At 55.6% G+C, this 12,250-nt stretch overlaps 2 protein-coding genes across 2 annotated transcripts in view; both read right to left on the minus strand.

Moving 5' to 3' along the window:
- Nucleotides 1–272: 272 nt before the first annotated feature.
- On the minus strand, nucleotides 273–3,685 carry Gpr162 (G protein-coupled receptor 162). The gene is made up of 4 exons (XM_051173156.1): nucleotides 2,648–3,685; nucleotides 1,829–2,018; nucleotides 1,158–1,315; nucleotides 273–894 (listed from the first exon to the last, which is right to left on the minus strand). Exons 1-4 carry the CDS (start codon nucleotides 3,512–3,514, stop codon nucleotides 343–345), a joined length of 1,767 nt encoding a protein of 588 aa, XP_051029113.1. The 5' UTR covers nucleotides 3,515–3,685; the 3' UTR covers nucleotides 273–342.
- A 2,842-nt stretch (nucleotides 3,686–6,527) lies between these two features.
- Cd4 (CD4 molecule) overlaps nucleotides 6,528–12,250 on the minus strand; it is a 31,209-nt gene continuing 25,486 nt past the window's right edge. Inside the window, exons 6-10 of the mRNA XM_051173237.1 lie at nucleotides 11,111–11,446; nucleotides 9,457–9,657; nucleotides 8,871–8,995; nucleotides 8,499–8,566; nucleotides 6,528–8,155 (exon numbers count right to left, since the gene is read on the minus strand). Coding sequence (XP_051029194.1) covers nucleotides 8,125–8,155; nucleotides 8,499–8,566; nucleotides 8,871–8,995; nucleotides 9,457–9,657; nucleotides 11,111–11,446 — 761 coding nt within the window. The 3' untranslated portion in view covers nucleotides 6,528–8,124. The remainder of the gene's footprint in view (nucleotides 8,156–8,498; nucleotides 8,567–8,870; nucleotides 8,996–9,456; nucleotides 9,658–11,110; nucleotides 11,447–12,250) is intronic.

Genomic DNA, 12,250 nt, shown 5'->3' on the forward strand with positions numbered 1-12,250 from the left:
ACACCTCCTGTCTGTCGATGATCTTTTTATACCTCTTTCCCCTGTCCTTTTCCATCTTGTCTTCTGTGAGCCACTCTTCCTCCCCCAAGCCACCGACCATACCCTTTGCCACCGCAGACGCTGGAGACCAAGGTTCAATGGCAATACTTCGGCCTTTAATACGTTTTGCTAGGGTGAAGATGGGTGAGTAGGGTGTCTGGACACTTAGATGGGAGAGAGCTGGAGCTCTAGAACTCAGATCTAGCGCCCATCTCCCTGGAGGCAGCTGCCGTAGGCTCGGGGCCCAGAACGAGGAGTGCGCACCCACACCCCCTCCTCTGAGTTAAGCAGGCCCACGTGGCCTCACAGGGTCAGCTGGGGAAAGATGGGGTTGCCTGGGCCCCAGGGTCTTCCCCAAGCCCTTGAGCTTCCCTCGCTGCCTGTCAGAGAACAGCGTCTCCCTGCACTTAGCCCCAGAGGAAGTCCAACAGCTCGGCTATCAGGAGACCCAAGGGAGAGGCGTCTTGGTGAAAAACTCAGTGGCCTGGGCCTACGAGGAGAGGGTCCTGGTGACGCAGTTGGAGAAGGTAAAGGTGTTTCATCGATGAAGGTGGTGATCTCCTCCCGGAAGAAACCTGGACCTCTTGGGGGTCCCCCACCTGACCCCAGAACCCCACTTTCTAGAAACTGGCGAAGGCTGGCTAAGCCCCCGCCTTCAGCCTCCTCCTCCTCCTCTTCGCCCTCCAGCCTGTGTCTCTGTCCCAGGTATTCAGGAGGGCCCCCAAGGGCTCGGCTCTGCGCCGGGAGGATCCGGATATCATCGGATGATGACCATTTGTGCAGGAAGGAGCCTGGTGCCCGAGGAGTAGAAAAGATGTTGGTCTCATCATGGGACAGTCGGCGGGACAAAGGGACCTGGGAAAAGGAGCGGGTGAGACCTGGAGGCGCTGCAGAGACAAAGGCAGAGGGTACAGAAAGCAAGGGGGGGGGGCTGCAAGGTGGCTTCGCTTTCTGTTTCTCCAAAGCATTTACTCTAGGAGGCAAACCTGGTTCTGAGAGACCTGAGAGAACCTCTCTTTCACCTGTCTTCCCTTCATCTGCCTAGGGTGCCCTGTAGTCCAAGCCATGGAGTAGTGGTGCAGTGGGCCAGAATGCAGAGAGACCCTCCTTCACCATACCTGTAAATAGTGTACTCTCTCAAGAGGCGGAAACAGCATATGCCGTCCGGGCAGCAGCTTCACCTGGGTGGGGTCCCGACCCCCGGACCCTGTGGCTCCATTAGCATCAAAACGGATTTTGCACACACGGCCATCTGTGTAGTCATCGCAGGCCCCATCTGTGATAAGAGAAACAGTGGAGTGGTGGGTGATAGGCAGAGACCCCCACCTCGAACTTTTGGTTCCCATTAGTCTGTAAGCCCCAGGAGGACCAAGGGAATGGCTAGCTTTGCTCCAGGCCCAGAGTCCCTGGTCCTATACACAGACTTTTTTGCTTGTTCTCCAAGAACTGTCTCAAGAGCAGGAGCTCTCCTTCAGGAAGCTTAGCTTCCCTTTAGTGCCACTTTGCATTAGGACCGAAGACCCTGTCCCTAGAGCTCTGCTCGGCACAGACCGAGCTGGGCAGTGTAGGCTTCTAGAGAGGGGCCGAGGCCTAGTGCAAAGCTCCCTCAGGGCAGAAGGAAACAAGGCTGACTTGACCGGGGTGCATGGTCAGCCTATGCGGAGCCTGAAGTTGGCTCAGTCCAGCAGAGGGCGCCCCAGGGCAGCACACTCAAGGAGAAGGGCAGTAGAAAGGACAGAAAAGGGAAGGTAGCTGTCCAGGAAATCAAAGTCCCCATCCCTCCTCTGACCGTCATCGCCGTCATCCTCGGACATGATAGCCACACACTGCTCCCACACTGTGCGCACGTCTGCACGGTAGCGCTCACAGGACCAGATGAAGGAGGGCAGGAGCAGCGTCTGTGCCATGGAGCACCACAGCACAGCCAGCACCATCCACGGCGGGGCGGAGTCGGACTTCAAGGAGAAGAAGCTCACCACCTGGCAGGGGGTAGGGAATGGCAGGTCAGGTGGGAGAGCCCGGGGCCCCACCTAAGCCTGATGCCCACTCCCAATGCAAGCCATGAGGAAGGGAGGAGGGAGGAGGAGTAAGGAGGGACTGAATGAGGAAAGTCAGGAAATGCTGTAGACAAAACCCTGGAGTTGTGGGAGAGACAGACAGACGTACAGACAGAGAAAGAAAGTGGCAGCGGGGGTGGGGGGAGGGGGTGGGGATTGAGACCGTAAGAAACTTAAGACTCTGGGAAAGGCAGGAATGGGGCCTGGATGGTGTGATAGGGTGAGCCCAGGGTTTCTACTCAGGAGGGCTCAATGACTGTGATCGCCAAAGGGAATCAGGGACCAGAGAGCGCCTCAGGGCAGCCGGGCGTCAGGTTGAACTTTGGAAGGGCAGGATGAAAGATGGAGCTGGAGAGTAGAAATAGAAATGAAGGCTGGTGGCTGATGGAGCTGGGAGATTTGAGTAGTGAGAACTTGAAGATGGATGACAGAGGTGGGGAGCCACAAACATGGGGGGGACGACAATGAAGAAAACACGATGGAGCTTCTGCGCGGCTGACAGAACTGGAGGGACCTGAGCCTTAAGAACAGATTGAGGGCCTCAGTCTCACCAAGATGGGCACCCCTGTGAGTGAGTCGTAGAGAAAGACGATGGCGCTGACCAAGTTGGTGACCTGCAAAGATGTCTTGGCAGATTCAGAGCCATCCAATGAGGACCGCCGCTTCCCTCGAGTGTCCTCCACCACAATGGCCGGCACCTCAAAAGCTGGCCGGGTACCCAAGCCCCCCAGCCCACCCACTTTGGCTCCCACACTGCCCCCAGCTTTCCGGGCCTGCCGAGCCCTCCGGGGCCGGGCCCACAGTGTCTGATAGAAAGTGATAGCCACACAGACCAACCCCATGACAATGCCCCCAAGAAGCAAGAGGCTGAAGCAAACGCCGAAGCCGAGGCCAATCTTGGAGACTATGAACTGGCAGCCTCGGGCGTAGTAGCGCTCGCCGTTGTTATGCCAGCCTATGGAGGGCAGCGTGGAAAGGATGAAGCTGACCATCCAGATGCCCATGACCGCATGCAGTGCCTGCTTCTTGGCGTTGCTGAGGCGGTAGTTGACGGGCCAGCGCACCATCCACATGCGATGGTAGGACAGCGAGGCAACTGTGAAGCAGGTGGCCAGGGCCAGCGTGTAGTAGGTGGACACGAAGACCTTGCAGATGCTCTCGTTCCAGTCATAGTCAGAGGAAGCCTGGCGCCTTAGCTGCACCACAGCAAACGTGGTCAGGGGCACGGCCGCCATGAGTATATGTGTACCCGCCAGGAAGCAGAGCAGCAACTCCAGTGGCTTGTGCTTCTGCTGTTTGGCTGAAATGCTAAGGATGATCCAGGCATTGGCCAGCAGGGCCAGGAGCCCACAAGCCAGCCAGGACAATGCGTTTGAGCGGAGGGAGGCCTCTTCTGCCCCCAGCCCACCCCGAGCCATCCTATCCTCAGCCCCACCCCCACCCCCTTGAACTCCTGGGGGCGGGGGCTAGGTCTCACCCTGGAGCCCCACTCACACACACCCCCATGATGCCCACAATTCTTGCCCTGTAGCCAGACAAGCTGACCCCAAGTCTTCCTTACTGCTCAGCATTGCATGACCAGCTAAGGCCCAGAGGGCAGGGCAGGGGAGAAGGCAGAGAATCAGTAGGGATGGTGGTCTTCAGCCTCCATATTGGGTGGGGCTTTTTTCTTAATTATCCCTGTAATTGATGAGGAAAGCAAGCGTGCTGCTTCCCCGTCTATGAAGCTGGCTAGAGACCTCTGATTCCCATACTGGGACCTCCAGGCCTCTTTCTCCAGTGAGTCTTGATCAGTCTGTGCAGAGGGGTGGAGCTCAGTCACCTGGACAAGCTGGAGGGAAGATGATATGGAGGGAGCCACAATTAGGCCTGTGCTGTACTCTAGTTCACATGTACCCTTTCTCTTGAAACTATAGAAATGACTTCGACCGGTGTTGGTGGCACACGCCTTTAATCCCAGCACTCTAGAGGCAGAGGCAGGCAGATCTCTGTGAGTTCAAATACAGCCTGGTCTACAGAGTGAGTTCCAGGAGTCTCCAAAGCAATACAGAGAAATCCTGCCTCCAAAACTCAAAAGAGAGAGAGAGAGAGAGAGAGAGAGAGAGAGACTGACTGATTGCTGAGGGTCACTGGGGCCATTCATTCAGAACATTCTCCTGCTGTAAATCAGGTGCCTACTTACCCATACAGATAAGACCTCCTATACGCAAAGACTACATGGGGAAAGTCTCCCTATCCCCATCCTTTTTCGCCCTGTCTCTCTGCTTTGGGATTCCAGAGTTCCTTCCTATAATAGCCTGTACCCAGAGCTACCCACCCTGTCTCACATACCCAGATCTTTCTTCAGTTACCAATGGGAGACGTGTGATGTGTCCCTTCTTCCAGGCTCATGTTAAAGCAGAAATGCTCTCACATTCTCCCGACCCTGCAGTCCAAGCCCGGACTTCCACCCATTCAGCTACCCAAGGAAGGTGGGAGAAAGGAGGCTGAGATTGAAGTGGGGGTAGCTAGGGAACCTGAGGGCCGGGAACCATTGACATCAGACGCATCCAGGAATGGAAAGAGGGGGACCAGGGAGAAGGAGGAGAGTTTGAGCAGAAAAGAAAGAGGGGGAAGCAGTAGTATCTGAAAATAGCAGGGAGGGTTCGGAGCCCCTGGGTAGGAGGCATTGGAGGGAGGGGAGTGGGAAGGAGGGCTGTGGAGGGAGGGGATAGAGGAACCGAGAGCCTGAGGAAAAGCTGGCTGTCCTCACCAGGAGACCTTGGGTCTCCTCCTCTGGGCCAGAGCCTCAGTCTCCCTCTGATGGGAGGGAGGGAGGAGGGTCTTGATCTTAGTGACACAGTTCAGCCAGACCTGGGGAAGACACTAGGAAATCAAGTCAACCGCTGAGCTGAGCGGAGTGAAGGCTGGAAGGACCCGCATAATGGCTTCGGGGCAAACGGGGGAGGGGAGGGGGGAGTAGGGGCGCAGCTGTGCTCCCTCTATTTCCTGAGGAAAAACCTTAGGCCTTAGCTCCCCCCAGGAGGTCTCAGTCCAACCCCCACCTCTGTCTCCCCCAGCCCAGTACATCCTAGTTGCCATGGCAATGGACAGCCAGGGGGAGGTGCAGGGAATCTTTCCGGATGGCCCCCATGCCCTTCCCTACAGTCTTTGGACCCCTTCCTCCCCCCCCCCCAGACCCAGTTGGTGGGAGGGAAAGTCAGAGGGAAAGAGAGGGAGAGTCAGAGAGGGAGGGAAGAAGAAAGACTTGAAGGGCAGGGAGAAGGAGATGAAGGACAGAGAGACACGGGAAGGGGAGGAGGACTATTGGGGGCTTCCTGGCCGACAGGGGTCCCTCGCCCTTCGCCTTGATGGGATAAGGTCGGGTGGCTCCTCCCTCCTGTCACCTAGGGTGTTCTCCAGGGCAGAAACAGCAGGTGGCTGGGGAGGAGGGGGCGGGGGAGGCTGAAGCGGAGGCTGCTGGCTGGGCGGGGTGGGGGGTGAGAGGAGCCGCGGGGGACCGGGCCTGGGTCCTCTTACCTCTGGCTGCGCCCCGCTCGGCGGAGGAGACGCACTCCCGACGAGGCTGGCCCGGGCTCCCGCCGCCTGCCGGCTCCGGCTCTCCAGCCCTCCTCCTCCCTTCGCTCCCTCCCTCCCGGCCTCCTCCCCCAGCCCGGCCTCTCAGGCTCAGCCCGCGGCGCACTAGCTTGCGGCCCCTCGAGACCCCTGTCTCCCGAGGTCATCCGCCTGCGAGGCCGGGGTTAGGGAACCGCTGGCCGGTCTTGGGGTCGGGGTGGTGGCGAGGGTGGGGCGGGGAAACTGGACGGCGGTGACTTAGAGGAGGAGGGGCAAGGAAGGAGCGGAGAGGGAGGGGGCGAGGACGGCGGGGAGCGGGCTTCATTGGTGAAGCGGTTGGTGTCCTGCCCCCACCCCGTCCCGGTTTTTGAACACGAATGGGCCCGAAGAGGCAGCTGGTGTTGTTAGGGACTGAGGAGCTAGCTGTTGGGGAGGAGGAACCGAGTGTCACCGTGTGTCACTGTGAGCATCCTTGTGAAGGCTGCTTGCTCTTTCTTAGTAGAGCTTGGGGGGGGGGGGGCACCTGAAGGCCTGCTGGAAGCTAAGACGCTTGTGAAGTTGGTGCACCTATGTACACCTTCCAGAACACAAGCATATACTTACGATGGGGACACACATCAGTTTCCAGTCTTTCTCCACTCCCATACTCAGACTGCAGGAAAGCACCCATCACCCATAGTCTCTCGGGTAACTGCACAGTGCTTCAGCGACAAGGAGGTGGGAAATCAACCTCCTAGGCATTTTTCCTTCTCTGGGCAACTTCACCTTCTTCTTGGGCTAGACTTGGCAACTACAGCCCAAAGGTTCCTGGGTCCCCAGAAAAGTGCATGTCCCCCATACACACACACACACACACACACACACACACACACACAGTGCATTTTACTTATAGTCTTTATTTTTCTGTCAGCTGAGGAAGCAGGAGTGGGGAGTGAGCACAAATAAAAAGTAAGCAATGAGGAGCCCATCGGCAACTGGGGAGGGGGAGGGGGTCTTTCTGGAAGAGGTCATCTGGAATGGAAAGAGAGGAGGAAGGAACGAGATTGGGAGAGGGGGGGGAGGGAGGGAGGGAGGAGGCGCGGAGGCCGGGGCTTTGAGAGAAACAGATTAAGATGGCAGGGAGAATACTTATAACCAACCCTGCTTTCCCTGGATGTGTGGCAAAGGCCGAAGGGGCAGTCATCTTCCCCAAGGATCTTCTCTAGCTCACTTCCCAGCTGCACACGCAGTGAGTGGCAGGTCTGCATGTGTCTCAGCCTTGCTCTAAGAGAACTGGGGTTTGGTCCTTCGATAAAGGAATCCATAAACAGCAGTGGTCAAGGGGGAATTCGAAACAAGCATCGCCCCTCCATCCTCTGGCTATCTGGACACAGGGTATCCTGCAGGTGCAGGTGCATGCCCCTGCGCTTCCAAGGTGCATCCTGGTGCCTGTGGCTAGCTCTGGAGAGCTGCCTAGCTTTCACTCTGTATCACAGATAGTGGCTCTAGGGATCGGAGGCCTGGGTTAGTCCTGACATCTGCACAGTTAACTGTGCAACCTTGGGTAATCATTCAAACTTAGTTCTGTTTTATTGGAGATTGGTCACTTCTTCCAACTCGTAGGATTTCTCTACCCCCAACCCCCACTCTCTCTCTCTCTCTCTCTCTCTCTCTCTCTCTCTCTCTCTGTGTGTGTGTGTGTGTGTGTGTGTGAGAGAGAGAGAGAGAGAGAGAGAGAGAGAGAGAGAGAGAGTGAGTACATGAAGGCCATGGCACAGGAGTGGAGGACAACTTTTAAGAGTCAGCTCTCTCCTTCCGTCCTCAAGGATTGAACTTGGGTCCTGGGGCTTGGCAGCGAGAATTTTTGCTGCTGAGCCATTTTACTCACCCACATGTAAGGTTTTTGTAAGGGTTCAATACCAAGGACATTAAACTGGCTATAGATTACCCGTGGATAAGTGTGTGGCTATGTGCAGAGGGATTGTGGCCTGGGTGTGTGTTGGTGCGTGCATGAGTCTGGTCTTGCCAACACCAAGTAAGAAGCAGGCAGCATGGGAAGTTCAAGCTGGCTTCAGAAGCTTTGGGGTCTACATCTGTCCCTGAAAGGCCGTGTGATCTGCACAAGTCCCCACTCAGTTCAGTCCCAGGACCCTCTCTTGTAAGTTGTGCTGTGTATTTCCACACACCCACCCCACCATCCATGCCAGGCAGGGCTGGGCTGTGCAGACACTGGAAAGGGGATCTGCACAGCAGTTAGAGAGGGGCTGAGGTTTTGGTGGGAAGGAAGCTGGGGGAATAAGCTGTGTTTGGGTGTCTGAAAAGTAGAGAGCAGGCTCTACTGTGGGCTTGGGCGTAGAGGGAGAGGAACAGTGGCCAGCTATGGAAGAGGGGGGCAGGAGGCTGGAGGGGGCAGAATGTCTGTACTACATTCATCTGGTCCACAGCCTCAGGAGAGGAGACAAGACAGTTGTCAGGCTGCAATGGGGCCTAGGTCTCAAATGAAGTTCCGAGTCTTCTGCATTCGGCTGGAAGAAAGAAGACAGAAGGGAGCTAACCCATTCTCCCAACCCCTCGGTGCTGCGGCTTCCATGGTTCCCAGACCCCACTTTTCTCTTGGAGCAGTGGTACCAACGGACATCGCTGCAGCATCTGTCTGGACACACGTCAGGCCCACTGCCCCCACCTTCACCTCTACCAGCTGTCCCCCTACCGGTCCAGTTTTCATTCTCTCCACCGCCTCTTTCTCCCCTCCTCCCTCCCCCTCCTCCCCCTCCTCCCTCCCCCTCCTCTCTGTCCCTCTCTTCTTTCTCCTTCTCTTCTTTCTCCCCCTCTTCCCTCCCCCTCCTCCCTCTCAGCCCAGATCCTTACTGGGAACACTGGCAGGTCTTCTTCTCACTCAGGAGCCTCTTGATCTGAGACATCCGTTCTGCCTGGCGCTGCCCAGGGACAAGGAGAAGAGTTGTGAGGGTCCCAGTCCTCCAGGAGGGAGGTGCCCCTTGGAGGGGGGAGAGGGGGAAGCTGGCAGAGAAGAAGCATTTACTGTGGCTTAAGCCACCCATGCTGTCATTGACTCAGCTCCTTGTGTCTCCCTTCAGATGGGACCAGAGGCAGAGCCTGGTCTGCAGTAAGGAGCTTCAGGGCTGGGCAGGGAGAGCTAAGTCAGATAGTCCTAGGGTGCTCAGCCTCATGTAAAGGCACTGTGCCTGAGGGCCCAGTGGAGGATGATGGGAGCTCACTCACCTGTTGGTGCCGGCATTTGACACAGCAGAGGATGCAGAACCCCACGGAGGCCAGAAAGCTGAAGGTGCCCCCCAGCACAACAGCCAGGAACATTGGCTGGTTCTGGTTCAACCCTCTGGATGAAACTGAGAGAGAGAGAGAGGAGGCAGGGGAGGTATTTGGCTGGGGATGCAGCTGTGGTAGAGGGAGGCCCTGGGTTCCACCTCAAGCACTGCCAAGAGAGACACCCAATGTCTACATCAAGGGACAGTTTACCTGTGGTCCCAGGTCAGAGAGAAGAGCTGAGGACACAGGTTCTCAAAGGACACCAGGCCTTAGGGGTACAGAACAGTTCTCTAGAGAGCTGCAAGCCAGGGGCCTGATGTCAGGCCCTGTGTGTTTGTTTAGGTTGACAGGGAAGCCGTGAAGGAGGGTAGCTCTTAGCCAGGAGGGCCTTATTCCTAGGCTGTATGGAAATGGGGACCGAGGCCCACTGTACATAATACCCCGTGTCAGAGGAGTTAGCGAGCTGGGGCTAATCCCTGGGAAGATCTCACAGTTGAAGAGGCCAGGGCTACACAAGAGGCCTTAGGGACTGACTCCTTACCCTGGATCTCGGAGTTTATCTTGACCTCTTCCCCTTCATACAGTAGACACTGCCACAGCCCTGCCTCCGGGGCCGGCACTTGAACCACCTTCTCCTGCTTGGAGACCCTGGCCTCCTGATTGTTCGGCTTTAGGATCAGTCTCATCTTGGGGGAGGTGGGTCCCCTTACCTCACACGTCAAAGTGTCCTTTTCCTGAACCACTGCAGAGGAAAGAGACCCAGAGTTCTGGAGCCTTACTTTATAGCATTTCCAAGCTATAAGTAAGGTGACTCAGTGGGATGGGGGAAACAGTCCTATACATAATTGTCCGGGAGAAACAGCCTGGGAGTGAGCTCTCCTTGGATTTGAACCCAAGGTCATGTTGAGCCAGATTTCCTTCTTGCTGCGAGGGATCATTACTGTGCCAGCCCTGGCATTTGCAGCGACACACAGTGTGTCCCTGGACAAACTGCTTAACCACCTGCACCCACAGTGATGGAATGTATGAATGCCTGAAGTGTTTGAATGGGGCCTGGCATGTGCTCAGTATCAGGGTTAGACATGGTGTCATGACGAGGTAAGGGTACAAATAACTCATTGTCAAGGTTGATATTACTATGTGCAGAGACTTTGTTCCATACTAAAAAGATGATGGGGCAGGAGAGATGGCTCAGAGCTTAGGAGTGCTTGCTGCTCTTCCAAGGGACTCACATGGCATCTCACTACCATAATTCTAGCTCCAGGATCTGAAGCTCTCCTGGCCTCCTCTGTCATGACATGAATAGCATACAATCTCTCTGTGTGTGTGTGTGTGTGTGTGTGTGTATGTGTGTGTGCATGTGTGTGATGCACACATGCATGCCCATGCAAACACACACACACACACACACACACACACACACACTCAAATAAAAATAAATCTTAAGGGGGTGGAAGAATGGCTCACTGGTTAAGAGCACTGGCTGCTCTTCCAGACCATCTGGATTCAATTCCCAGCACCCACATGGCAACTTACACCTGTCTGCTATAACTCCAGTTCCAAGGCTTCTGACAACCTTACATAGACATAAAAAAAAAAAAAAAAAAAAAAAAAAGGCAGCAATAGTGCACACCTTTAATCAGAGGATCTGTGAGTTCAAGGCCAGCCTGGTCTACAGAGTGAGTTCCAGGACAGTCAGGGCTACCCAGAGAAAGCCTGTCTCGAAAAGAAAAGATAAGAAAAGAGGGGAAGGGAGGGGAGGGGGGAGGAGAGGAGAGAGGAGAGGAGGAAAGAAAAGGTGAGCAAGCAGGTCCAAGGTGTGGAAGGGACTCAGCCAGGGCTGCAGGGTAGAGGAAGAACTAGGCCCTGATGGTAGTCTAAGCTTCGGTGGAGCCCGTCCCAGGCCAGAGTGTAGATGCTGGGGAAGAACTGTGGGTTTCAGCCTGAATTCAATTCAAAGCCAGCCCAGGACTGGGTGCCCCTCAGGAAGAGTTAGTGCACAGCATGCATAAGGCCCTGGTTTCTATCCCCAGCACAAAAAGGGGGGGGGTGGCAAGACAAACTGGCTCAGAACCTGGAGGGTCCTTCATCATTTAGCTAGACAAGCAGGGTCAGCGCATCCCCCTTTCCCTTGCGGGAGCCCTGGACCACCCCTTTTCCTTTCACTGGCTGTCCTTTTTCAGCCCACCCCTTACATCTCATCACCACCAGGGTGACTTCCTGGTGCAGCGTTCCTTTGGTCAGAGTTAGAGTCAGGTTCCCAGAGCCAGCTGTCTCCAGTGAGACCTGGAGTATCTTGAGGTGGAGTGGGGGCGCTTCGGCCATCTGGACCTTGAGGGTGTCCTTGTTCGTTTGCACAGACACCTTCTTGTTCTCCATGGAAAAGATGACCCAGGGCTTGGGGGAGGGGGCGTCCTCTGCCCTCCACTTCAGCTCCCCCTTCAGGGTTTCGTCTCCAAAGTTAAGGGGGAAGGAAAACTCCACGGACTCCCCCTCCTTCTTATAGGCTGTGGCAGACGTCTTCTGGAAACCTGGAGGTGAGAAGGGGACAGAAACATCCCTGAGTGCAGAGGGAGAAGACAAGGGAGTAAACGGTGGAGCAGGCCTGCAGCACAGGGGGTCAGGACAGGCTGCCCACCGAGGTTGTCATTTCTCTCTCCTGGGGACCCCAGGAGCGACTTGAGCTCTGCTTACCATCCTTCAGCCAACAAGAAAATAAGGCCTGCTGTGTCCAGCCACCGGTCTAGACGCGGTACCTTGTAGTTCTTTCCTTTTTCCTTTTTTTTTTTTTTCTTCTGTTTTTCAAGACAGGGTTTCTCTGTGTAGCTCTGGATGTCCGGGAACTCACTCCCTAGACCCGGCTGGCCTCGAACTCACAGAGATCCACCTGCCTCTGCCTCCCGAGTGCTGGGATTAGTGTGCACACCCCCACCCCAGCACAATTGTAGTTCTTACTGTGGTACCGGGAGGTTGGTGCTGCCACAGTCAGCATCATCTCCATTTTATGGATGCAGAAACCAAAGCATGAATACATAGTTATCCACTCAACAAGAGGGAAATCGTCCCTGGTAGTGCAAACCTAACCAACTACCCAGGGCTGGATATTGGAGTTGAACCTGTGTCTTAGTCAGTGTTTTGTTGCTGTGAGGAGACCATGCCCAAGGATACTCTAATAAAAGAAATTGTCTAATCGGGGCTGTGATTACAGTTTCAGAGGTTTAGTCCATTACCATCATGGATGGAATCATGTCAGCAAATGGAGCTGTGGCTGCAGGTGCTACATCCTGATCCAAATGCAGAGAGGAGAGATGCTCTCAGTGACGCACTTCCTCTAA

This window comes from Phodopus roborovskii, unplaced genomic scaffold, assembly GCF_943737965.1.
Source record: "Phodopus roborovskii unplaced genomic scaffold, PHOROB, whole genome shotgun sequence".
Taxonomy (NCBI): Eukaryota; Metazoa; Chordata; class Mammalia; order Rodentia; family Cricetidae; genus Phodopus; species Phodopus roborovskii.

Coding starts and splice junctions, on each gene's coding strand:
- Gpr162 (XM_051173156.1), bottom strand. CDS start 3,514: ATGGCTCGGGGTGGGCTGGGGGCAGAAGAGGCCTCCCTCCGCTCAAAC. Junction 2,019..2,647: donor TCACAGGGGTGCCCATCTTG/GTGAGACTGAGG, acceptor ACCCCCTGCCAG/GTGGTGAGCTTCTTCTCCTT. Junction 895..1,157: donor AGAGAGTACACTATTTACAG/GTATGGTGAAGG, acceptor TCCTTTTCCCAG/GTCCCTTTGTCCCGCCGACT.